At 36.0% G+C, this 27,691-nt stretch overlaps 1 protein-coding gene across 4 annotated transcripts in view; it reads left to right on the top strand.

Moving 5' to 3' along the window:
• The window catches only part of LOC104639127 (uncharacterized), a 44,174-nt gene extending 16,786 nt beyond the window's left edge, over window positions 1-27,388 (top strand). For 3 of the 4 annotated variants that reach the window (XM_075755418.1, XM_075755420.1, XM_075755421.1), the window contains 15 exons: window positions 1,641-1,750; window positions 2,606-2,729; window positions 3,561-3,691; window positions 5,281-5,390; window positions 5,664-5,832; window positions 6,186-6,290; window positions 6,544-17,412; window positions 17,683-17,834; window positions 19,362-19,521; window positions 21,912-22,064; window positions 23,188-23,355; window positions 24,275-24,372; window positions 24,708-24,842; window positions 25,744-25,858; window positions 26,699-27,388. In XM_075755418.1, coding sequence (XP_075611533.1) covers window positions 1,641-1,750; window positions 2,606-2,729; window positions 3,561-3,691; window positions 5,281-5,390; window positions 5,664-5,832; window positions 6,186-6,290; window positions 6,544-17,412; window positions 17,683-17,834; window positions 19,362-19,521; window positions 21,912-22,064; window positions 23,188-23,355; window positions 24,275-24,372; window positions 24,708-24,842; window positions 25,744-25,858; window positions 26,699-26,857 — 12,758 coding nt within the window. In that variant the 3' untranslated portion in view covers window positions 26,858-27,388. Of the gene's footprint in view, window positions 1-1,640; window positions 1,751-2,605; window positions 2,730-3,560; window positions 3,692-4,524; window positions 4,573-5,280; window positions 5,391-5,663; window positions 5,833-6,185; window positions 6,291-6,543; window positions 17,413-17,682; window positions 17,835-19,361; window positions 19,522-21,911; window positions 22,065-23,187; window positions 23,356-24,274; window positions 24,373-24,707; window positions 24,843-25,743; window positions 25,859-26,698 lie in introns of all 4 variants that reach the window. The other variant, XM_075755419.1, reaches the window with a different exon arrangement.
• Window positions 27,389-27,691: the final 303 nt, after the last annotated feature.

Here is a 27,691-nt window from a genome sequence, read left to right as displayed (position 1 = left end):
CATTTTTCATGTGACAACAGTAATTTCTTTCTTCTTTTTCATTATCATATACTTAGGAGCCTAAATATTTTGGGTTCCTAAAGGACAGTGTGGTGTTATTCATTCAGATTATAATTAAAAAAAGATTACCTCCATTTCAGCTTCCAAGAAATTGAATATTTTTTTTTTTTCCCAATCCAAAGAAGGGGTTAAGTTCTTATCTGAAATAATGCTTACTCCTCGAATCACTTGACTGATTTCAATGACAGCTCTTGTAAACAGAGGTTTAAGGCATGTGATCAAAATTTGGCATTATTTTTTATGGCTTCGAAAAAGTGTGTATAATGATTAAAAAAAAAAAAAGTAGAGTCTATACTTCAAAATAAACAAAGGTGTGTAAAATGAATGCTGATAAAGTGACAGTGCCAGAAGCCAAAGTGTAATTGAAACCAAAATTAAAATCCAATGTAGCAGTCTTACTCTAAAAGGGTGCTTAATTTTTTCCTTAATTTTTTTTCTGCTAATCTTTTCTGACAACATGTTAATGTGTAATTTTGAAATATTACAGGAAGAACTTAAATCTAGTAGGTGTTACAGAATTGTGTGTTAATGAAATTTGTGATATAAGTTATCCCTGGACAACTCGGATGAAAGCTGAGTATTCCCAGTAGGGCTGAATCTCCTAATAGTTTCTGGTGTTTACCTCACAGATACATCGACATAAGTTCTCTGAATTTTGCATGCTGTGAGGACAACTGTGGAGTGATGTGGTGAAATTGAAAGCTAAATTTGTAATTATCTAATTAATCCAATTTTCAATTAAAGTATGGAGCCACCTTTACTTTCATTTCTTTTCACTGGCTGTTCTGTCTGCTTTGCATGAAACATCTGTTTCCTAATGTTACCCCAAACATGTTTTGTCATATCACAAAACAGATGGGAATGTACTTTAAATGAGAAAATCATTTCTAACAATGAACACGATGCGTACCTAAGCTTTCATGTTCTGAATTTATTCAGTGTGTTTATTTACAAGTGATTCTGTATTTGTCTTAAAAAGAATGGTATTATTAATTTATGATAAGATGGTTTGATGCCAGTTTGCAGTGTAACAACGTGCTTGTGACTTCCTCAAATTATCTGACTTTGTAGCTCATACTAAAATTAAAGTTGAAAGGGACACGTGTCATTTCCATAAAAATGAATGTGATTGTTCAGATTATAAAAACTACAGCTGTCTCAGCTGATGCCTTTATCATACAAATTAGGTATATTTTAACCTGGTAAATTGAAATAAGATGTAATTTGGCATTTTAATTGGTTGGCCTTTTTTTTTAGTATCAGCATAACCTCACCCTTTCCAGTCTGCTGTATAAAGTCTTTGTTTAGAGCTGATGAAGTAAAGTGAGACTTCAGTTTGCTGCTTCTTAGTGAGATATGCAGCCATTATTCTTATGTTCTACGTAGTAATGTCGGAGGGAAATCACAAGGTGAACGCAATGGACTGCTGCTTTAATCTTGTTCCCGTCAGTCATTCATAGGGACTTCAGCCTGTCCCTGGTCTCTTTTCATGTAGTAGTGTCTTATATAAATGTAATTGCTTTCCTGTGGCACAAAACTGATTGAGGATGACTGGTTCTTTCCTGGCTGCTCTGATCCAGCCATGGTCTCAGGGCAACAGGAGCTGGAGGAGGAACTGGCCACAGTTCAAGGAGTGGGCAGGCTGCAGCAGGCGAGAAGAAAAAGCAATCAGACCAGCAGGAAGCTTCAGGTGGGTTAAAATGAGTTTATTTTTACCTGTATGTTAATAGAAATATGGAAAGTACTATTATTTACATGGTGCTTTACAGTTAAATATATTAAGGGTTTAAGAACCTAGACTAGTTATGTAGCGAAAACTGGTGAATTTAATGATCGCATATGTAGCCAGAAGAAGAGAAATTCCGATGGCATCACACCTCTCTATTCCTTGAGTAATGAGTCTACTTAATTTTACATTGAAAAATAACGAGCTGCCCTCTAGAGTAATTCTCATGCTTGAAGCTATGTGCATGCTTAATATGCTAAGCCATTTTTGGTTTAGATACAGTCTTTACAAATCTCTTTGGAGCTTTCCTGAATAATATAGTACGCAGTGTCAGTTCATTCAGGTGTACTTTTAGGTAGTTCGTGCAGTAACATGCACGAAAAAATGGTAACCTTTTGTAAGAAGAGTTAGGGCACCATTGTCACATTAACATATCACTGGAAGAATAATTTTATGTTTAGTTAACTCTGATACTGTCCCCTGAGATTCAGAGGACCCTATTAACTGTAGGAATCAGGGGACCGATTAAGGTATCCAAACACAGTTATCCATTGGCTTTTTGGATTCCTGAGGGTGTCTTCAAAGGCCTGGCAGATACCACATAAAACCTGCAAGAGACTTGGCTTTTCTGGAAATAATAGCTGGCAGCTGGGCAGGTTACTGTAGTGACCACAGTGATCCCACATACTTACATTTAGGCACCTGAATCACGCTGAGTTTTAGGACTTTTAATTGAAACTATGCTTTTAATAACAGAATATGTATTTTACCCTTGCTTTCTTCTTTAAATTAAACTTCATTCTCATGTTTTGTGCATAGGAGGAATACAGTTTTGATAGAAAACAAGGCTTTCAAGAATTGAACGTCACCTTGGATAGCACTGATTCAGCTGAAGGAGAAAATATGGGAGGTTGGTGGCCAGAGTACACTTCACCTAATGCAGGTGTGATAGCGACTAGACAGTTTATTAAAGCATGCACAGCATCTGTATTTTGTGTCTATTTTTGTTTTCAAATTCAACTAACAACCCATTTGTGGTGTATTCTAATCTTTGTTGAATTTTTTTGGCTTGCGTTTTCTTCCTTTTCATTTTAAAGCATGTGCGTGCTGGATGAACTGCCTAGTTTTGGTTCAGAAGTAAAATATAAACATGACTAAACACTGGTATTGGTTGAGCCTTGGTGCCCACAAAATATCCTTTGTGGCAGGATCATGTGTCTTTTAAGTTATGAGTCTTGTTCCTGTGAATGTGTTTCCAACCTATATAACTGTTCTGTTGCAAAACAGAATTACATTCCATTGCTTTATGCTTCTAATTTAAAAATCAAATTCTTGTATTTTTAATGCAAATGTTTTTATATCAGTGGTAAAGGCTGCAAATAGATCTCATTGTTAAAATGGAATAGACTCGCAAATTTTGATACAGACCAGTTTACTTTGTTTATTAATGAGTCCTTAAGATCTGATCCTGCATGTACATGATTAATGTGATTTAAAGTAACAGATCCTCACTATTGATTGAGCCACAATATTGTTTAAAATATTTCTGCCAGGTTCTCTGAGTTCTTAAGCTATGCAACTTCGTTTTGGCTTTTCAACAGTTAAGGGTAATTTTGCCATCTGATTTTTGGAATTGCAAGGCCTCAGGCATTTCCACTGAGATCTGATTGTGCCCAGTGCTGGTGAGAACCGTGAATAGAAAGCTGAAAACGTTTCTAGACTTCAGGAATTTTAGTAGACCTTTCTTGAAATAATTCTTTTTTGAATTAAGTAGGTTTACGGAGTGTGGTCGAAGAGTTGGAATTGGAAAGAAATCAACTGCAGGAACAAATTCTTTTCTTAGAAGAGCGTTGTCAGGATTTGGAAGATAGATTGCAGCTTCAAGGAAGAATGGAGGCTCTTCAGGTGAGCTTTTGTAGTTATGTAAAACCTGATGGTATATTAGAATCATTTTATTCTCTGTTTATATTCTTACAGTCATAGCTCACGGTAAGGCAAAAACATCAATTTACAGCTAAAGGCTACTTTATACTTCATCATTATGTTGGCAGAGGGTGTACACATACTATATTATGCTCTGAAGTTGAAGCCTGTCACTTCTGTTCAGTAAAAGTCATCACATGGAGAAAAGTCACTTGTTTGAAAGTAAGCATTGCTATTTGGTTTAGAAACATAATAAAAGGCACCATCATTTTCATTATTCTTTGTAGGGGCCTTTGTCAGAAGGTCCAGAATTAGATTTTGTTACTACTGGCATAAGTTTCCCTCTTCTTACATCCCTCAAGTTTCTTTTATATAAGAGTGTATGTGTATTATTATTTTTTTTAAATAACACACACACACACGTTTATAGAAAAACTGTGTAAATGTATAGAAATAATAATATTTCTTTTTATATATACAATCTAAATGCCAGATATTAATTTGGTATATATTTATATTGTAAAATTATTCAGTGAAGACACCAAAAGGAACAGTAAAGTAAATATTTATAAGAAAAGCTATTTTTCATTATTGCCCAACTAACAAGTTACTATGTATGATAATTTGTAAGCCTTATTTTCACTAAATGACACAAATGATCTCTTACTGAAACTCCTTCAGGCTTGGTGCATTACTCATAGTTCTTTTATCTGTTAAGTTGCACATATATAAAAAAGAATTAATGATTTTAAGATGAAAGACAACCTTACATTAATTATTACTTGAGAATCTTGTAACAAAGCCTTTCAATACAGGTAACGTTTGGTGTAGATGAAGAAGGGCAGCTATTGAGGGCGGTACAGGTGTGTTCTGCCTCCTCCAAAATACTAGCTTATTTTCATTAGAGGTGACAAGTTTGCCATGTTTGTCCTGTTTGCTGTTGATTCTGGGTATGTGTTCTGCTTTTGGTTTTTGGTTGCTGTTGTCAGATTTTGTTTGTTTTGTTTCATTTTCAAATTGGTGCAGTGAATCTGGCTAGAGTAGGAGATTTGTACTGTGTTCAAAAAAAAAAAAAAAAAGCTGTGTGAATGAAGCTTGCTTCCTTTTTCTTTTCTCCACAATCCTCCGTATGCAGGTTTCTGCATTCCTTCAACCTGAAAAAATAGGCAAAAAATTTTGCAAGTTTGATACTGTCTTCAAACCAATGAGGAAAGTATTTTTTCAAAGCAGTAGCTTCCTCTATTAAGATAAGTAAGCTGCCTTAACACAGTATGAGTGTGTGTGTTGTTTTGGGTATACAGCAAATCATCCTTGAGTTCATGCTATCATAGCATTGCTGAAGGAGATATTTCTGAAAGGTGGGTTGCATCGGTGTGAACTAATATCACATCTGAACTTGTGATGTTAGCGTTGTATTTTGCACTGATACCTGCTAAAGTGCTAGAATAACAGTCTTTATTACCGTATAGGATGTAAATTGCTTGAAGAGTCAGATTTTCATGACTCCAGTTATCTTATGCTATTCCGGGTGTTTGTATGTGATAATCCTCTTCATTATTATTTTGTTGCAGAATGAAAATGAACGTTTGCAAACTCAACTCACCCAATTACGCAACCAACAATTGCGAGATGCAGAAAAGCATCAAATCCTGATCTCTAGCTTGAATGAGCAACTTAAAGGGTAGGAGAAAGATCCTTTACAACTCTGTATAGGATTAGCTTGCTTAGCTTTAAGCTTAAACTTGTAATGAGAAGTATAATTTCTTAAAACACTTGAAAAAGAGTTACTTGATTCCTGCTTCTGTTTGCAGTAATGTTATTTTTGTATTTGGAAGTTTAAATGCAAAGTGTGAAAATAATTATTCTTTTAGGAACATAGTTTAGGGCTAATAAGACTAGAAAGCTTAAAGCAAGCTTTGTTTTCAAAATATCTAAATGTGTATTTTCTTCTCAGATTAAGTGACAGAAATAGCTTCCTTGAAACTTCACTTGGAGAAAAAGAACAAAAACTGTTGAGCATGACAGAAAAACTAGAACAAATTGGAAGTTTGAGGAAACTGCTTCAAGAAAAGGATATTCTGAACAAAGAGCTTGGTGAAAAGTTTGTGCATGCTGAGCAAAAAGTAAGTTAAAGTTGTTGTTAAATAGTATTTAATTTATTAGAACTGGCAAGCATTCGCCATAACTTTCTATTTGTGTCCCAGCAGCAATATTGCTGTTTTCCCTATCTGAAGGTTTTTGCTCTGTTTCTTTACAGTTTTGTTCACTTCATGTAATTGTTTTACTTTAAGTTGGGTGTAAGGATTTCTTAGATCCAGCACAGAGCTTTGCATGAAAGTATGTTTTATTGGGGTGATAAGTTATGCTTATGTTTAAGCTCCACTGTTATGTAAACTCAATATTATAACTCTAACATCACAACTTTAGTATAATTCTATATATTTCTATCACATTGACCTTTATTTTTAATACTAAGCTGAATGAAGCCTTAAAGAAATGCAGTGTTTATGAAGTGGAGAACACTGAGCAGAAAACAGTCATCAGTGATCTAACAGAAAAAGTCGCTACACTGAAGGAAAAGGTAACTCATCAAAATAATGTAAGAGAACTTTTGACATGGCCCATTTAAATGTCAGTAAAATCACAGCATTAGCTGCTAAAAATTTCGTACACTAAACTTTCTGCATGCTAAAACAATCTAAAGAATATCATGGTTATCTTGTGACTCTACAGTCAGGTACAGATTGGTTACCTTAGATATTTGTTCTACATGTGGAATGTATTTCTAACATAAGTTTGAAGTATTCTTCTAACGTTATTTTCTTGATGTTTAGACTTTGAAACAAGATGGCGTGGTAGAGTCGATGCAGCTGGATCTGGACCAGACAAATGAAGAGCTTGACAAATTGAATACAAGCCATTTAGAGGAAAGATCTCAACTTATTCAAGATCTCCAGAAGTGTGAAAGAGAGATTGATAATCTTAAAGAAGCACTGGCAGAAAAAGACAGGGAGATGTCTGCCCTGTCTTTGAATATGACAGAATATTCTGAACAGGTTATCATCCTGAAGTGTCAAGTGCAGTGCAAAGAGGAAGAAATACGAGGGATGGAAGAGGCTTTATCAAAGGCTGAAAGGGAAACGCATTTACTGAAAGAAGTACAAACAGCTGATGTAAGAGATGCAAGCATGAAGATATCTGCCCTTTCTGAGCAAAGTAATGCAATGAGACTAGAGCTAGAAAGAGTTAGAATTGAGAATGAAACTAAAACCAAAGAAAATGAGGAATTAATAAGACAAAGCAGTGAGAACAGCATTACAATTAAGGATCTCCGTGCTGAAATCAAAGCCAATAATGTTGCATACCATAACAAACTTGCAGAGTGTGAGTCACAAATTACTTTGCTGAAAGAACAAATTAGTAAATCATCTGAAAAGCTACAAGAAAATGAGGATAAACTAAGAAAAGAAACTGAATATTTGAAATCTCAACTTGAGGAAAACAGTACTTTAAAGGAGAAATGGAATGATTTGCTTAAAGAGAAAGAGAGTAAAGCACAGACACTTGAAAATGAGTTAAAATCAATTAAAGATTCATACAACAAACTTGTTTTGGAAAATGCTAAAAAAGATGAAGAGTTGGCTGAGTTATCTAGGAAGCTTATAGAACGTACTGAACATCAAGAAACAATTAAAAAAGAATTACAGGAGAAACAAGAGTTTGTTATTTCATTAGAGCAGAAGCTTGGGGTTTTGGAGCAGCAAAATGAAGAGACTAAACTTAAATTAACTGGAGATCTGAAAGCCAAAGAGACATGTTGCAAAGAACTTAATAACCAGTTAAATGAAATAAATAAACAAATGAACAAGATGGAAATAGAGACACAGGAGAAAGTTTCAGCTAATAAGCAATTGCAGGCAGATCTTGAAGAGAAAGAAGAAAAATTGGCACAGCAAATAAAAGCAAATGAATATCTGAAAAAAAGTATAGATATGGTGGAAAAAGAGAAGGAACAGCTAATTGGTGAAAATGAGAATTTGTCCAAACTCCTGGATGTAAAAGAGTGTGAATTGTTAAAGAAAATCCAGGCTGTGGCAGAAATAGAGGATAAGTTATCTGCTAGCACTGCTGAGTATGAAAAAACTCTTTCAGTACTCAATTGTGATAAAAACACTCTGGCAAAAGAGATTGAACAACTTTCAATACTTGCCAAGCAAAAAGAAAATTCAGTTGCAGAACAGCTGCAGGAGAAAACAAAGGAACGTAATGTGCTAGCTGATCAGTTGTTTGAAAGCAAGGAACAGGCACAACAGTTGCATGAACAAATGCAATCACTTCTCATTCAGCTGAAGGATACTAGAGACAAAGAAATAAAGAAAGAAGAAATGTTAAATAATAAGTTATCTGAATGCAGTAGCCTAATCCAAGAACTCAACCATAGTAAGGAAGAGAATTTACTACTGCAGGAACAAATTCAAATCCTAACTTTGGATTTTGAAACTGCGAACAGATCTCTAGAGGAGAAAATCCTTCAAAATGATTCATTACATAAGGAAATGGAAGAGAGTAAGCTTTGTATTGTAGAGTTGCAGGATGAAATTAAAAATCTTAAAGATGAAAAAACAAAGTTGTCTCAGTTGGTAGAAGAAAGAGACCTGGCTGCAAAATGTCAGGGTTCAGAACTTGAGAAGTTTCATAGGCAAATTTCTGAAAAAATGGAAGAAAATACGATGTTAAATAATCAGCTCCAGCTTTTAAGCAAAGAAGTGAGTGTGCTTAAGCATGAAAAGGAGGACTTTTCAAGCTTACTGAGTGAGAAGTCCCATGAATGTGAAGTTCTTCAGTCACAGGTGGTACAGCAACAGTCCGAAATTACTTCAGCAATGCAACAAGCACATGCAGCAACTCTAGAAAACGAAAAATTGAAAGTAGACATTGAAACAGTTAATGTTATGGTAATGAAAAAGTCAGATGAAGTAGCTGCTTTAACTTCACACTTGTCCCAACAAAGTCATAATATTTTAGCTCTGAAGGACCAAATTGATGGCCTGTTGATTGAAAAAGAAAACTTAAAAATTGTCTTTAAAGAAAAAGAAACTCTCCTTTCTGAAAAGGAGGCTTTGATTCAGCAAATGAAAGATAGTAAAATGGCAGGAGAGGGGCAATATATGCAAATCATTTCAGATCTGCAAGACCAAATACAAGCCCTAGGTTTTGAAAGCAGCCAGCTTAGACACGCAATGCAGGAAAAAGAAAATGAATTTAAGAGGCAAACCCAAGAATTAAAGTTATTAAAAGATAAATCTGAAGAGTCTGATGTACTTAGGGTTCAACTGTCTGAGAATATGGAGATTATTTCTGACCTTCAATATCAGCTTAGAAATGTGACAGAAAAATCATCCCAGTTGAATGATTCAATTATACAGAAGGATGAATCTTTAAAACAAAAGTTAGATGAATACATCGGTTTAAAAGCACAGCTTTCTGAGGTACAGGAGTCTTGTGTTTTGCAGCAGAAACAGTTAGAGCTTTTAGCCTCTGAAGCAGAACAATTAAAAGTACTTGTTTCAGAAAAAGAATCAACCATCAATAATGTTTCATTATTCAGTGAGAATTTAAAGGCGCAACTTCATGAGAAAGAGACTGAATGTGAGGTCTTAAAGAAACAAGTGGTAGAGCTGGAGGAAGTGAAAGTGAATTTACAAAAGGAAATACAACATCAGAAGAATGTAGTAATTGAGATGGAGCAGTCCTTATCAGAAAAGGAATCATCTCTTTCAGAAAATAAGAGTCTCCTCAAAACTCTGAAGGAGAAAGCAAGGAAAGATGAAGAGAAGACAAATTTAATTCCTCAGCTCCAAAGTCAGGTACATGAACTAACGCAAGAACTACAGAAGTCTAAAGAATTAGTCCATGAGAAAGAAGATGCCTTTTTATCTCTTCAGGAGAAAATTGAAGCACAGTATGAACTAAAAACTGAGGTGAATGCAGCTCTTGGCCAAAAAGAAGTAGTTATTGCTGGACTGCTTAATTCTTTAAAGGAGAAAGATGCCAGTATACAATTGGCAGATAACAATGTTAATGCTCTTTCTAGTGAGATTGAGGTTCTCAGAGAAAAATTAGAGGAAAGTGGTACAGCCATGAAAAATCTTAATAAGGAATTTCAGGAAAAGAACGAGAAGCTTGATATTAATCAGAAGACAGTGGATTCTTTGACAACTGAACTTGACTGTCTAAAAAATGAATACCAAAAAGCACTCAACCAAATAAGTACATGGAAAGAAGAACTACAGCAAAAAGAACTGGCTGTGGAGTCTCTCCGTGTGAAGTGCACTGAACAGGCAGATAACATAGCATGTTTGAAGTTAGAGTTGAACAATGTAAATTCCAAATCGTCTCAAGACTGCCGTGACAATGCGCTTTTAATAGGTAGTCTGCAGTGTCAGGTAGAGTCTTTACAGAAAGAAAAACTTCTGTTACAAGAAGATGCTGATAAACTGATGGCTGAAAACATGCAACTTGCTGCATCTCAAAATAATCTGCAAAAGAATTTGGAAGAGCTCCGAGAAATCAATGAAAAACTAGAAACCAGTGAGAATTATTCAAGAATGCAGATAGATGCTGTCAAACTGCAGATGAAGACTGAAAAAGAGAAGTTACAGATGCAGGTTAGTGTGAAGGGTGAAGAACTTTCTAAATTAGAACTTAAATTTGAAACTCTAGAACAAAGACTACTTGAGTCAGAAAACAAATGGGTGACGGAACTTGATAGGGCAACTTTACAAAATAGTAATCTTACTGAGCAATTGAGCAGTTTAGAAAGTGAAATTAAATCAAAGGATAGTAAAATCCAGTCTTTGCAGCAAGAGCTGGATCTTGTAAAAGAGGAATTAACTCAAAGCTTATCTCCATTGCTTAGTAGTAGGCTTTTATGTAAAGAAAAGAAGGCACAGACTTCAGATTCTGAAATGCATCTAACTGATAGTAAAATTCAGTTGGAAAAATTCTCCGCTCTAATAACTGCTATCTTGAGCAAAGAAACAGAAGGTGAGCAATTGCAACTGGTGCTTTTAGAAAAACAGAAAGAAATAGACACTATGAAAGATGAATTAAAAAGTATGCGGTCACTTGAGAAGCAGAAGGAGTTGCTGCAGAATGATATTGAAAAGATGAAGGGTAAATACAAATCTGAAATTGAATGTCTGTCAGAAGAAATGGCCACAGTCAAGGAAACGTTGTGTGAACAACAGTCTCTCTTGCAAGAAAGGGAAGAGTCTTTTGCAGAAATAAATAAGCAGGTTGAATTTCTTCAAGATAAGATAAATGTATCAGAAGAAATAGTAAGAACCAGTCAAGAAAAATTGCATGTTGAAGGGAAAAAAGTAGCAAGTCTCCTTGAAGAAATCGTAAAAAAAGATCAACTCATAGAAAACTTAACTTCCCAGGTTACTCAGCAGAAGGATTTAATATTTAGTCTAAGCCAGCAACTGAAGGAAAAGGACTGTTCTGTTGCCCAGATCATGGAATCATTGTCTAATGAAATGCTGAATTTTTCTGAAGAGAGAAATACATTAAATACCAAACTGCAAGAGCTTGAAGCTGCTCATAATAGTTCTGTAGGAGAGCTAAACCAAGTATTGCAGGAACTTGAGGACTGTAAGAAAGAACTGGAACACAGTCAGGTTACATTAAGCAATAGAGAAGCTGTGTTTAAAGATTTGATGAACGAAAAAGAGGAGATGCAGTTTAATCTTGAGAAAATGGGCAAGGAAAAAGAGAATCTGAAAAAGAAACTTCAAGCAGCATTGATAATAAGGAGAGATCTAATGCAAAAAGTTGGAAAACTAGAAAAGAATGGACAGGAAGAAGTAGAAAAAGAGCAAAAAAAAGCAGAGGAGTTGTTGAAGAAAGTTAATGAGTTAACAGACAAGCTGAAACTAGTTGAAGTACAAAATAAAGATTTTGAGTCTCATCTTGGAACTTTGAAGCAACAGCTTTCAGAAAAAGATGCCAAAATAAGTGATTTGACTGAAATTTTGTCTGCAAAAGCCTCTCATTTGGAGGAACTTCAGGACAGTATTGCTGAACTAAATGTTGTCATTGCTGAAAAACAAAATATATGTGAGCAGAACCTAAAATCTTTAGAGGAAAAGAACTGCATGCTTGCTCGTATGCAATCTATGCTCGATGAAAAAGCAAGTGCGTATGAAGAGGAACGTTCTCAGCTGCTCTTAGCTCTTGAAAAGGTGAAATCTGAAGTTAAGAAGGAGGAAGAATTGTTGAAAAATTCCAGTTCAGAAGAGCCTGATTTAAGTGCTGGGGACAGGAAGAAGTGTCTGGACTCCAATGCTGACATTAATGTCATGAATCAGTTAAAAAAAGAAAAAGAAGCCTTAGAGAGGGAGCTTTTGCTCAGCAAAGAAGATAAGAAAAAATTTCAGAAAGAAAGGGAAGAACACAGTAAACTTGCAGCAGATTTTGATGAACAAAAAAACCACCTTGAGAATCTCAAACAAGAACATAAAGCACTCTGCGAAGTTATTCAAACAAAATGTAAAGAACTCGACTTCAATCTGTTAGAAGAGTACCCTCTAGGGAAAGAGCTGGCTTCACCTAAGGCAGTGCTGGGAGAAGCAGCAGATGACCTAAGGAATTTGGAATCGGACAAACCAAGAAGCAAGGTTCAGGTTGCGTCCTTAAAAGAGTCAGAAAACATGATCACTTCACTGGCAAGTAAAGATGCTGAATTAAAAGAACTAAGAAGTAGTTATGCAAAACTTCAAGAGGAAACAGAAATGTTAAAGAAAGAGTTGAGAAAAATAGCTGTTGAATTTGGTGACGAAAGAGAAGAAACGGTCAACTTAAACTTGAGACAGCAGGAGCAGTGTAAGGGCAGCTTGTTGGAGGACATAAAGCAGCTACAGAAAAAGCTGGAAGCATATAAGGCTGAAGCTATAAACATTAAGACAGCGCTTGAACATGTGAATAATGAGAAAGAAGCCCTTATTAAAAAAAGTGAAGAGGATTACAAGGTGAGCCAGGAGAAACTGCAGAGGTTGAGAATTGAAGCTAAGGAGGAGGTTGCAGAAAAGAACGAGGAGATAGAAGCATTGCGTTGTTCATTTATGGATTTCAAAGAGAAGTTTAATTTGGAAAAGGAATTATTAAACAAAGCTATAAAGGAGGGCCAAGACGAAACCCACCATTACAAAGCAGCATTTGAAGAAATGAAGAGTGAGAAAGAGAAACTTCTCAGTTGTTTAGAAAAGTCCAATTTGGAATTAATTAATATGAAAAAGGAGGTAAAACATTTCAGTGAAGAAAACAAAAAACTTCTGACAGAGATATGTATGCTGCGTGAGAAGGCTGAGATGAGTAGACCTGTGGTGTCGTGCAAAGAGCTTAAGGAAGAAAATGTCACTGAAAAGGAATTGGGGGAGTTTTGTGTGGAAAGTAATTCCCTTCAAGGGAAGTTACAAGGTAAAGGTACCTGTTTTCAACTAGCAGAGACTGAGTACTCTGGGAAAACCAAACTGAGAGAAGCAACAGAATACCAAATCCAGAAACAAGAGCCTCTGGCAAAAGCTGCAAATGTAAATGATTCTAAACCACAAGAGCAAAGAACTATAGCAGAAGAGAAATCCAGAGAGCGCCTTCAAAGAAAATTACAAGCGGCTTTAATATCACGTAAAGAAGCCCTGAGAGAAAATAAATGTCTAAAAGACCAGATTGATAAGCTGATGTTGGAAAGAGAAGAACTGATGAACAAGACAGGTATGCTTGAACACTTGTTAGAGCTTGGTAGAGAAAAACAAAGTTCAAGTACAGTTTCTCCATTGTCTGAAGAGGAGAGCCTTGTTTCTGAAAATGCTAGACTGTTGACTGAAAATGAAAACCTCACCGCAGCATGTGAAAGTCTTAAATCCACCATGGAGACTATAGTTCAGGAAAAAGAGGCCTTTTCTTTCCAACTAAATACCTTAAAAGATTCTCAGACAGTTGAATTAACAGGATGGAAGGCTAAGCATAGTGAATTAAAGCAGGAGTATGAATCACTTCTTCAGGCTTATGAGAATATCAGTAGTAAAATAGCAGATATGAGGCAAGTTATTGATCTCGCTAGAAAAGAGAAGCAAGAGGCTATTCAAAGACTCAGGGAAGGAGAATCTGAGAAGGAGGATCTTGAGAAGCGTTTACAAAACCTCATTGATGAAAATGAGGTTATTAAGAATCAACTGAAACAACTCAGTGAATCCAAGAAAATGGAAGTTGATGAATTACAAAGTAAAGCAGAAAGGCAGATCCGTGAGCAAGAGGCAAGGATGCAAGAACACCAGGATCGTCTTTGTGAACTCACTGATCAGAATCATCAGCTAATGGAGGAAAATGAGCAGTTGAAACAAACTTCTGAAAATTTAAAGCAGGCTTTAGAGAAAATTCAGAATGAAAACGAAATCCTTCATAATAACATCACTGTAACTAAAGCAGCTTTGGGGGAGCTCCAAGTTCAAATGGAAGTGTACCAAAATGATATGCAATCTAAAATCAGTGATGCATTATATGAGAATGAATCAATGTTAAAGGACATTAATGCGTTAAAGGATAAACTCTCTGAAAAAGAGCAAGATGTGCTTGTCCTAGAACAGGAAAGAAAATTAATTTCAGAAAAAGCAAAAGAAACTGAAAAATCTTTGGACCATAAAAATCATTGTCTAACAAAGCTGGATGTGGAATGTAAAAGTCTTACACAAGAAATTGTTAGTCTAAGTGAAAAAGTTAAGATTTTAGAGGATGATAAATGTCTGTTACAGGAAGAATTAGAAAACGTACAAGAAAGTTCTTACAAAGTAAAGAATGAGAGAGAATTTCTTGAGACAGAATTGCTTAATCATGTTAAAAAAGTTGATCATCTTACTGATAGAATGAAATCAGCACAGGTGCAGAATAACTTGCTGTTACAGCAACTGGAGGAATTAAAGGCAGAAAAATGTAATATGATTAGAGAAAAAGAACAACAGCAGTTACACCTTGTAAAAGTGTTTGAGGAGAAGGTGAAAAGTGCTCAGAGGGATAACAATGGAAGTAAAAACAAAACAAAAGAATTGCAAGAGCTTTTAAAGGAGAAACAGCAGGAGATCAACCATTTGCAAAAGGATTCTATAAAGTTCCAGGAGCTGATCCTGGATTTGGAAAGATCTGTGAAACTGTCACAGTCAAAAAGTGAAAAATTTGAAAAGGACTTAAGTAATACGTCAGAAAAGCTTGCGAAGTCACATGAAGAAATATATAATCTCAAGGGAGAGCTTTCTTCACAGATGAACTTGTTGGATCAGTCAAAGAATGAAGTGGACAGGCTTACAGATGAGAATCTAAATTGGAAGAAAGAACTTAAGAAGAAAGAAGACGAACTACAAATTCAAAAGAGAGAATATGAGAGAGAATTGGAATTTAATCTTCAACAATTAAAATCAGTTCACAAAAGAGAATTTTTGAAACTAGAGGAAAGACATGGTGCCCTTCAGAGAGAAAAGGATAGGGCAATTAGTGAGATCCATGGTTTGCAAGAGGAAGTTAGCATTAAGGACTCTCAAAACAAGAAGCTTCAAGCAGATTTGAATGCTGCTTTGGCACGATTAGCTGCTTTTACGAAGTGTATGTCCTCTCTTCAGGATGACCGGGACAGGGTAATCACTGAAATGAAAACCTGGGAAATGCAGTTCAAAGAGGCCATCCAAAATAAAGAGAAACAGATAGAAGACCGTAATAAAAGAATAGTGTCTTTACAAGATGAATTGAAAGACAAAGTGACTCAGATTCAAGAATTGAATATCAAATATTCTGTGGTAGAGGAAACAAAGGATGAACTGTACTTGAGGCAAAAATCTGTTGATACACAACGCTATGAAGAGCTCTGCAGAATAAAAGAAGAAAATACGTTTTTTTTTAACAGGCAGCAAGAATTGGAGAGTGTTCTTCAGTCAAAAGAAGAAGCTTTGCAGGCACTTCTTAGAGAAAATAATTCCCTTAATCATCTCATAGAGAATAGTAAAAGTGCAGGAAGAGAGATAAAAGCTCTGGAAAGTAGTTTTACAAGACAGGAACAAGAATTGCAACAGCTTCTAGCTGAGAAGGAAAAGATTAATGCTGAATTGCAAAAGCAGATTACCATTTCTGAGCAAATGAAGATCATGCTAAATAATAAAGACAAAGAAATTTCCTTACTCATTTCTTCAAAAGGTGATGAAATTTCTGACTATCTGATTCAGATACAGACTCAACATAGGAAACAAATCAAAGAATATGAACTTCAGTTAAGGTCTTTGCAGGTAGAAAGACAGCAATCTGAGGAGTCCTGTCAGAGGATGGAAAATGAATTGAGAAATCTCCAGATGAAGGCAGACAAAGCAGGTCAAGATAAGGCTGCAATTGCTAGTGAAATAGATGCCTTCAAAAAATCAATGTCATCTCTTCAGAATGATCGGGATGATCTTTTTTCTAAATACAAAGAGCTGGAACATCTTCACCAAGATGTCTTAAATCAGCGGGACAGTCTTATAGTTGGCAATGCAAGTGAGAATAATGCTTTGAAACAAGAATTAAGGAAACTTCTCAATCAGATAGATGATCTTCATTCTGAAAATGCAATGCTAAGTGCACAGCTGATAAAGTATAGGGAAGATCTTAACCAAGTTTTATCTCTGAAAGACCATCAGCTGAAAGACTTACTTAAGCAGAAACTGGATTGCATTAAAAGCCTTGAACAAGAAAAATACGATCTTCAAAAACAAATGAAAGAAATGCAACTTTCCAATCAACTGCAGAAAGATACTGCTGTATCTTTGGAACATGAAAATAAAAAATTGGTGTCTAAAGTAAATGATTTAGAATCTTTAATTGCATCATTAAACAAAGAGAAACTTGTGTCTGAATCTGGAGAGAAACTGCTAACTAGTGATAGTGTGCAGAAAAAAGACTCTGTATCCAATGGACAGTATGGAGAAAATCTTCAGAAGAAGATTCAAGAACTCCAGAAATCAAGAGGCAGAAATACTAAGGATGCAGATGAGGAGTACAGTAAGACTCTTTTGACACTTGAACATGGAGATGAACCTGATGCTTTTGCAGAGAAGAGGATATTAGAAGTTCAGTCTCAAAATAGTGAGCTGAGGTCCCAAAATGAGGCCTTTGGGAAAGCAATGACCGCTCTGCAAAATGATAGAGATAGGATAATAGAAGACTTAAAGGTACTTCAGAGCAAATACACATCTGAACTCAAGACTGAAAAAAAGAAAGGAGATGAACTTGAAGCTGAATTGGATGGCTTTAAAGTACATCTTATCAGTATACTTAAAGAAAATTCTCTTCTGAATCGGGTTATATGTGATGCTGCAGATAAGGTTACACTTGATCAGATTGCTGATGAAATTGAAAATCTCTGTAGGACGTTAGTTAGTCGTGAGATGGAGATTAGCAGGCTCTCATCTGAGTGTGGGAATTATGTTCACCAGATTGAAGCGTTTTCCAAGGCTATGGCCAGTCTTCAGGATGACCGAGACAAATTGCTGCAGGAACTCAGCAATCAGAAGGTAACTTCTGAAACAAAACAGGGCACAGCTTCTTTTCCCATTGGTTGCAACAGCATCAATGACATAAATTCTTTTAAAAGTAATTTGAATACACCTCAGAACAATAGGGAAAGATCGGTAAGTTTTAATTAGCTACTTCACTTTGTAATTTTTTTTTTTTATGCAGAGGATGCATAAAGACATTATGGATTCTGAAGTTTAACTTTGTAAATTATGTGAGTGCTAAGAAAACATTGTGTGACTAGAAAAGGCGTGCTTAGGTAATTATCCCGTTAAACAGGAGCAAATGGGGGGAAAAGCATATTCTGTAATTAGAATTCTAGCACTAATAAAATTTCAGTCATGCAGTTTTCATTCCAGTTCACTAATCATGTTTATTAAACGTAGGCTAAAGAAGGAGCCAGCCTTGCAGCTGTTGAAATATTGAAACTGAAGACCAAGGTTGATGATTTGGAGAAGGCATTGAATCAGACAAAAGCCTTCCAAGCAGAAACTGAGAGAGAGATTGCATCATACCAGAATGAGCTTGCTGGATTAAGGTATAAATGTTAAAATAAATAGTACATGTGGCTCTCGTTTAGAATTCTTCAGTGACTTCACAACCTGACATAAAAATGACACAAAACCAAAATTATGGATAGTTTAGTAGGAAGTAGGTTAAGAATATTTCTGTAATGTGCAAAATCAACTTCCACAGGGTTGTCTTTGTTCATGGCTGTCCTTGTATCTTTATGTTATAGTCTCTTTATTTATGTAAAGCTTCAAACAGTCTTAATTGAATGTTTCCTGTTCTGTTGGTGACTTGGATATATGGAATTACAGTTGAAGAATCTTAATTCAGTGTATGGTATAATATTCTCTTCTTAGAGTAACGATTGATGTGGCTGAATATTTCCCCCCAAATCTTTTTTTTTAAAAAGATGTCTGAGGTGTTGCGTATTTGGCCCAACTACATATTGAAAATTAACTTAATGTCACATTTGAGCATTATTTTTGTAGATTCAAGTCCGCTTCAGCTCTATTCATGTCTTGCATCATCTGTGGCGAATAGTGTGACACCTTGGGCCTAATTCTGTGAATCCCTCACAAGGTCTGTTTCAAAGAAGGCAGTAGGCATTTTTAAGTGGCACTCAGTGGAGACAGTATGGGATTTGGTCATCTTAGACTGCTGTTCTCGTTCAAGCTTTTAAACTTGCTCAGATGATTGAAGTGCAAAAGCATGTTACGATCAGTTCCGTGAAGATAATTTTGTTTGAATTTGAAGCCAGTAGACAGTATCCTAGTGCCTTGCTGCATTTTATTGCTGTAGTGCAATTTCTAGCTCTCTAAATGAAGTGGTATAAGATAATACCTGTTTTATGCTGGAAGCTCTTGCGGGAGGGGCTGTAGATCGAAAGGCCAGCCCCACATTTATCTTTGCAAATGTGAGCAAGTTAGCATGAAATACTCAAACCTCATTCTAACTTGCAGACTTAACTAATGAACAGCATGAATAGTCTTTTTCCATTTTTCCCCCCCAAACTTTAAAAGCATATATTAAATTGAATTCAAAAGGATTTAAATTACTTTTATGCGCTTTGTGATGTAGCCTGTGTATGACAGCAGTTCCTAGAGACGTGGCGTGTTTGTTTATTTCAGTCTTCCGAGTCTGGGGTGTTCCTTTTCAAACTTGTGTACTTGCAGGAGGGTAGACTGGCTATCTTCAGACACGTTCTACACAAGGGTGACCTAGAGTTGCTTTGCTGCACAACCTTATTCTTTAGGTAGCTGAAGTATTTATTGCGTTAACAGATGTTAGTATCTTTACAGCCAATGAACTTCTCTCTTTTTGCTGCAAATGTGATGTTATCACTTTCCAGGCTTTATTTTCTGGGTTTTTTTTTTAGCAGATGTGTTTGAACTGAAGTATATATTGAGAGTGTTCATATAGTGCTCCATATTTGCATATAACTTCAAAAAATACCATTATTTATTTCAGAAATAACAGTGAGTACAGCTTTATCCTTTTCATTCACTAGTACGTAGTATATTATCATTTAACGTCTGGTGTAATATTTTATGTTCAGAATGGAAAACAACCTCCTCCTGTCAGAGTCCCAGGCACTGCGAAATCAATGTCAAATCATGGCTGCTGAGAAAGACCGACAGATTGCAGAACTACAGAAGCTGCAACAGGACACGGTTGTTAAGAAATTAGTCTCTGCTGGCAGCAATTACCCAGTCAAGGTAAACAAATGAATTGTAGTAGGAGCCACGAATCTACTTCCATCAGTTTACTATATTAAATTTGCAGCCTACTTCCCAAATGAGAACTATACAGCACACGATAGTGAAGTAGGGAAGGCTGATGAGTGCATCACCCATATTTCAGTGTTGCCTGCAGTCAAATCAGTAAGTTACAACTGTTCCAAGCAAATGAGTTGTAACTATTCAAATCACTTTTTAATGGAGTGTGATAAATTGCTCAGCTTCTTTTAAACAAAGAAAAATCATGAGTTTCTTATATGTTGATAAAATAACAGAGAAGATTCGCTGGTGTGGTGTATTTTGATGGTTAAAGACGCAGAAAGCACCTTCCTGAAGAAAGGTGAAGGTCACGAACCAATAATCCCTACTGATTCTTGGTCAAAAAGGAGTAACAATTTGCTGTAGTTACATTGTAAGTTATTTGCTCCTTGCTGAGTTGCTAAGTTACTGTCTTAGGTTAGTTAAATCCAGAATATAATACAAAGAAGTTTAAAAAAAAAAAAAAAAGTTCAAACATGGCTCCAGAGCAGACCAGGTGCTGATAAACAGAGACACATACTGGAAAGGGAAAAAAGAACCACCAGTGTAATTTACAGTTTCCTAGTTAATTCTTTCAAATCAAAAAGAGGGTAGGGTACTTTCAGGCAACTCCAGGAGGAATTATTCTCGTGCAGTAGCAGAGATGAAGCATGGTATGTCCGTAAGTGGGAATATAATTCTGGCTGCTTCTGCCAATTTCATAGCTATTGTGAGTCTCTTACTGCTTACCCTATTGTAACACCGGTGGTGTTACTTATTTCTATAGCACACTTGTGAAAAAGAGAGAATAGAATGCTGTACTATTACTTGTAGGATGCCAACAATGTATTTATTGTCACCAAGTCCTTGCATGCTGACTGACTTAATCACCTGCCAGACAGCTGTTACTACAGCTGTCATCTACTTATTTATTTTTCTCTCAATAGGTAATATCAAGTTGGATCTGTCTCCCTCAGCTCAGTGATTATTAAACTCAGTGATTATTAAGTATAGAAGCATCATAATTTTTTGAGACATGAACCTTCTTCTAAAATCCAGTTTTAGAATTGGCTAGCTGATGCAAATATTAATGGGGGAACAGACAGACAAACAAGATGACTTGCATATATGTTATTTTTGGAAAGCCAGTCTAAATCAAATAAGTTTTTGTGTGTTGAAGAAATGGTAGGAAAAGTGGCACAGAAAAAGTAATTCTTGAGTGTAAGTAATTTATAGTACACTTCATCTCAGCTTCATAGAAGTATTACATTGCAATACAGAAAGAAGTTTCAAAGGAGGGAGGTGGAAAGCATGACAGAGAGAAACTTCTAAGAAAAAAATTCAGAAAAGGCTAGCATTGTTTACATTCAGAAAGGAATAAATGAGAGGGGGAAAACCCCAACCTATAACAGGATTGTGGGATGTAAGTGAAATGAGAATCCACACTCTCACTTCTTGCAAACCCAGAATAGGGGACGTTCGGTCACAGATACAAAACCTGGTAGTTACATTGACAAAAGTTTTCAGAATTTGTATAGTTGATGCTAACGAATTTTAAAGATCTAATAAAATTCATTCTTCAGAGCTTAAATCAATCTCTAATTACTGCATATTAGAATAGGACCTAACTGGGGGGAGAAGGGAGAGATGTGTCTACTGGAAGTGTTCTTGCCCTTCCCCTGAAGCAGCTGGAGTTGGCTTTTGCCAGGAACAAAATACTAGATTTAGAGAGGCAGCAGCTGAGACCCGGTCTGGCGATGCCGTCTGCTTTTGTAGACTATCATTAAAGGCTCAAGGAGAGTGTAATTTTAGAATAATATTCTTATTTGCCTTTTTTTGTGCCAGAGGAAGTAAAGCATATTTCTTTTAATTTCATTTAAAACAACATTTTAGTTGGTCAGGTTTCATCTTATATGCTGTTCATTTTCTGTGATTAAAATCATAAATAAAAGCTATTGAATAGTAATGTCCCTAGAGTTATGGACTATTTTTTGGTAGAAGTCTTTATTTCATGATTGTGTAGGAAAATAGAATCCATAAAGCATTAGAGATGGCACACTTCCCTCCATTATTGGAGATTAACATCAAAATGTTGACCTGTCAGAGATAAAGAAGGCCAGAGCTGTATATCAGTGATAACGTTGAGTGGGTTTTGGTTTTTTTGGGGGTTTTTTTGTTGTTTTTTTCCCCCAAAATGGATTTTCAGCTTTAAATTTGTATTTACAAAACAGAGAACGAAATGATCTTGTGAAAAGGAAATTATTACATAGTCCATATGTATATTTAGTGTTGGAGTTGTATGTTATTTAGAGAACATTCCATTGACCCTGAATATGCAAATACTGTTTAAGGTTTTAGAAACTGTCTCCCTTGCTGGAAGTGCAGATGTGCCAGAGGAAGTCAAGCATGTCTTAGCTGAGAAGAATCAGCTTCAAAACGAACTGCAGCGCTGTCTTCAGGAGATACACCAGAAGGATCTGCATTTTCAGCAGATTAATTCAAAGGTAACTTAGAACAACAGCTCTGATCCTAAATAGCTCATGTGAATCTGAGCTGGTATCAACATGGAAATATTGCTAAATTGGCAGTGTATTGTGTTATGGAAAGTTAGTTTGCTTTAAACCTTAGGTTCTTCAAAACAGCCCTCTTGGCTCAGAGAAATTGCAAACTAAAGTCAGTATTAACTTTCTGTCAGGCTTTCCTGACTTGTTTGACTGAGAGAGGTTTGAGTCTGCATTCTGAGGACCTTGATGGGGCACTGCTAAACTTCTAAGTAAAATGTTTTTCATTATAGACAGAAACAGATGTCTGTCTTGGCTGGAAAAAGATTTTAGCTATCTCATACCAAATTTTAAATACCTCAAAAATGTTTCTGTACAAATTCTTGATGAAAACTTTTGTGGCTGGTAAGACAGTAAGAGTGTGTGTTTCTGTGCGCACACACGTGTTTGTGTTCAGTTTTGTTTGCAAAAGCTTGTAAATGTTCTTGGAAATTCCCTTAGTTTTTATCTCTTTGTGTGGCCTGGTATTCAAAGCAAATTAGGTTTTATGTTCCCTTCCATCTGTCACTGTGTCTGTTTTCACTGCTTCACCCAAACATTTTAGCAACCTAATAACAGTTTTAACCAAACTTTGAAACAGGTGTAGAAATCTCAAGCTCCTACAAGTGAAGATGAGTGTTTGGGTAACGGGTGGAGACCCCAATTATGGTCTATTTTTTGAAAAGACAAAAACTCGACTGCTGTGCATTCCTGAGCTGCCTGGTGAAGATGTTTGTATTATCAGGGTTATTTGGCTATACGTGTTGCCCTGAAGTAGCAACTGTGTATACTGTGTTTTGCCAGGTGGTGATATCATAGCAGACATGGAGAGGAAGGCGTTGGGGTTTAAAACCCTGAATTTCTGGTTTGGGCAGATTGATGACAGGGGAAATCAATACTCAGGTTTTATTATTTCTGCTGCATGTAAAATAACTAGTTAAATCTTACCAAACTCTGAGCTTGCAAAAAGTTGATGCAATTTTGAAACGAGTACTCAGTTGTTTTCATCAGCAGGTCTCAAATCTGTAGTAACTTCCTGGAGGAGATAATTCCTAATTTTATTTATTTAAATGTTAATTTCTTGCAGGTTGTGCAGTCAGCAGAAGAGAATGCTATCTTGTCTGCCCAGCTGAAGACTCTTTCACAGACTCTAAGAGATAACCAGCTTCGTTACACCGACTTACAAAATCGTTATTTAAGACTGGAGAGGGAATATCAGACCATGCAAGTAACATCTTTCCAAGGCACTGTTCAGGTAAACAAATATACGGAAATGTTTTTAGTTAACTTTTCATCGAAGGAAGCTGTTTGTACCTGCTTTTTTTTTTGTTTTGAAGTGTTATCTTGAATTGGTCTAGAGCTGGCAGGGATAATTGGATGATCACTAATCGTTGGATCAGCAAAGTTTAGTGATAATTTCACAGCAGTCATGGATCATTTTGCAAGGTGTTTGAGTAATATTTTTCAGAAGTGAGATCTATATAACCAGTTCAGCATTTCAGTACCTTTTGCAAACCCCCTTATACACATCTGTAAGCTTATTCCTTTGTAATCTCTTCATTTTTTTAACAGTTTTTCTGTACTGCCTTGATTATTCAGTAACAATCAGTTAATATAAGACTCTAAAATATCATAGGGACACATACATAAAATAACCCCTATGTTTCCATAAACAGAAATAAACACAAACAAGGAGAACTATAAACTAAAAAATAAGTTAATCCCCCACTTCTTATCTCATAGACCATTTGGATTCTACCTCTTTCACATATTGATTGCAAAGCATGAGGCTTCTTAATCACAGTTCCCAGTGCTTCCACTCTGCCTAGAGCTCACTAGCTCTGAATTTAAGCATGTGTGGTCAGCGCTATATTACTGTGTGGATGTGTAGATGTGTTTCTTCCACTTCAGACATTGTTCAGAAATTGCTGTGTTGTGCAGTGCATGTGTATCCCTCAAATCCTGCAGCACACACAGGCAGTATTCTTCATCAACTTTCTGTTAGAAAACAGGTTTGGAAAATTGCAGCTCTGAAAATCAAAAGAGTAGATGGCACGAAGAGTGATTTGTTCCACCTCTTTGTGGTGCTTATGGCTTTTTTAATTGAAATAAAGATTTTTCGCAACTAGAAAAATGGTGACTGTTTTTTTTTCTTTTCTTTTAATATTTTCTAGGATGAAACTAGAGCAGAAGTTCCCCCTGGAGCACCACAGGAAAGATCAGCAGTTATTGTTGAAATAGACAATATGGAGCTAAATAAACTCAGACAAAGGTCAGGACTGAGAGCATGTATTAGCAATATTGTTTTCCTGACAGCTGTGTTGTAAGTGCGAAAGTAATGCTTTTCTATCCCTCCAAGGCATTTTGGGTGAAAAGGGAAAGTAGTGGATTTACAGTGGATTAAATCAATCATATTCATATTTGAATTATTATTATCTGGTAGTATTTGTGGTTTGCTTTTGTAAAGATATATACTGACTGGTGACTTTATTTCAAGATCTGATCTACAGCATCTCATTATAAATTAAGTCTTTATCGTAAAAAAGAACAAGAAATGAATTCTTTAAGTATGTAAAATATTGATTTTTGGATTTCATTTTGTCATAGGCTTGCAGAGACCGAGCAACAATATGATTCAGTGCAGCAGGCGCTCTCACAGCTGACAGAAGCACTGTCAGAAGAGAAGAGGAGGAGAGAAGCTGCAGAAGAGGCTCTTGGCCTCTCTGAGGAGCAAAGTAACAGGTAAAATACTCCTATCTGTAAGACGTGGTTTTTTTCTTTTGAAGGAAAAGGGTCTGTAAAACGCATTTCTTTTTCTTTTCTTACACTTTTGAAGTATGTGACAGTTAGATTGCTGCATTAAACCCTTACGTGGGTGTGAAATAACTTGCACATTCAGAGACCCAAAGCCATCTTTCACTTCTGCTGACCCTTGGACAAATGCGTGGTGTGGTTTTCATTTACACTGGAGTAAATGCAAAGTGTACTACAGAACTGGAAAATGGAGTGTCAGATTTTTTTTGTTTCCCTTTTATTTTTAGTGAGATTAGTGATAGGTTTTTGTATAGGTGTTAGATTTCTGAGGAAGTAATAGAACAAATCGAACAAACAAGTTACAGAAGCTGTTTGTGAGTCCACAGCACCTGAAGCAATGAAAGTGCATGTGTAACTGTGTTAAAAACCTAGGTCTAACTGTGGATCAGGAAAATGTTATGGGGTTTGGGATTTTTTTTTTTCTTTATTTAATTTCTTGCTTCAGATGTTGGACTCAGTAGTGGTATTTCTTTTTTTCCAAGTTCGAAAAAAATCTCACATATAACAGCTTCAGTACAGCCACTGTTTAGATTTAAAATATTGTTATCCATCTGCCTACATAAAGCATCCATCACTACCATCATCTGAAAATCACTGTTCCATCAGCTAGGGGTGATGGGGGTTATTCTGAACAAATGAAGCACCTTGAGAGTAGGTTGTAAATAGAGACTGAAAAAGACCTGGCAACATAAACTGAGTCTTACTGCTTTTTGTGGGTGCCTTCCCCCAGTAATGTAAGTATATAAAATAATGTTTCTTATGTGAATTTGGTACTGTAAAAGAGCAGATAATGCAGTACTCCATTATCTCCCTTTTATTTTTTCTCTAGATTTGAAGTAAGCAGTTACAGGTCTGTACCTAGTGACTACACTGTTCAGATGGAAACTGAGGAGGAAAGGGAAGCCTTAATCATCAATCCCAGTGAACATGTTATTGTGCGAAAGGTAAGGAAATGAAAGCTTTAAACCCCCTGAATTACAAGCTACTTAAAAGTGGCATGCATATTGTATACTGCTAGCTGTGGACCGAGTTGAAGATGACACAGCTCATTATCTCCTTCACACTACTCCTTTCTTTTTCCTGGCTTTCCTCTGCTATACCTTTCTTTCAACTGTCATTAATTCTTGGAGTGCGGATTTCCCTTCTGAGTGACTGGGCGTCACTGATTTTGTGTTGTGCTCTTTATATGTGAACACTGGCACAAAGCAGCTACTTGTCTCATCTGCTTTGTCTCATCTGCTTTGTCTCTGAAAAGCCGACTGTGAAGGACTCTTCGATAGAAGTGCTTTTTTCTTTGTCATGGGGATGGGTGGGCCATAGAGGCATCCGTTCGGAGTAGCAGGCTACTGCTGAAACTACATTTGACTGAAAAAATGTCCTTAATTTCTTTCTGTTTGGGTTGTGGATGGTGAGTCAAATACAGGCATCTGTGTAAACCATGTCATAGAACAGGTTACATATGCCCAAATGAAAATGTGACTAGTTGTATTTATATTACACATGTGGCCATTCAAGAAAATGTATATGCATCTAATTATGCATTTTCATCTCTAGTATATATATGTAATTACATAATACATAAATATTTTGCATTCATTCTTCTCCCCTTTTATTAATGCTGTTTTCTTTGGCCTTTAAATTATTTATGCTTAGAGCCTGTGCTGTGGCAGCCATTCCTGCATGAGAGGCAAAAGGTTTATAGCGCCTCAGAAATCTAAGTAACAGTGGAACTTCTTGTCTGTATTCATGGTTACTTATTTGATGTTTTTTTGTTTCTTAACCAGATGAAAGGAGGAGCCCTTTCCTTCAGAAGATGGCTTCGAGGGCGAAGTCTTTACTGTTCTAAGCTGCTGACCTCCAGAGCAAAATCCCGCTATTTATTCCTCACGTACCTAGTTACACTACATCTGGTTGTTTTACTGTGCCTCACTGGTGTTCTCTGAGTACACTGCATTTTCTGGGTAAATTATTTCCCTTTAGGTAACGGTGTGCCAATTCAAGATAATAGACTTTTCACATGCTGCTGTTAAGCTATGCACTGGACACAGTTGTATATTTTCTTGTTACACTACATGAATCTTACGCTTCTTAAAAGAGATTTATGTATATCACAGTTGCTCCAAAGTTGACTTGAATTGCTCTTTAACAGTGGAATATTATATTTGCTAAGGAGAAAATATTCCCCTCTGTTTGCCCTATAAAGAAACTGCTGCACACAAGTTATTTAATATTGTTTGCGAGTACATAATGATTGATTACTACTGAATGGGTTGTAAATGATATCTTTTCTATATAAATTTTATTTTAAGAGTTAAACTATAAATTTTAAAGGAATATTACTGTTATTGGCTTCTTGATTATAACAAGAAGTTTTATAGAGTGCAATAAAGGAAGAACTACTGGATTTTTGATTTTTTTTGATTTTTTTTTTTTTGGCTGAAAATAAAAGATTTAAGAAGGTTGTTCTTTGGCCATACAGTTTGTAATGGCTCTGACAAGGTGCTCAGAGGTGTGTGTATATATATATGGTAATGAGGTAAGCCAATGATTAAAGATTTAGAATTGAGATGACATGAAGAAATGTCTTCAACTTCTTATGTTCCTTTACTGTTGTTTAAAGGTGCAATTTCTGTAGCTTTTCTCATGGTGGTGGGTTGGGGTTTTTTTGATTGGTTTGGTTTGGTTTGGTTTTTTTTAATTCACTTGCACTTCTTGTCTTGGTGGGTTTAGTTGCTGTATATCTTTGGGGCAAAATGTTACTCAGCTGCTCAACACGT

Source organism: Balearica regulorum, chromosome 5 (genome assembly GCF_011004875.1).
Source record: "Balearica regulorum gibbericeps isolate bBalReg1 chromosome 5, bBalReg1.pri, whole genome shotgun sequence".
In the NCBI taxonomy this organism is placed as follows: Eukaryota; Metazoa; Chordata; class Aves; order Gruiformes; family Gruidae; genus Balearica; species Balearica regulorum.
This window is presented reverse-complemented; position numbering and strand designations above follow the sequence as displayed.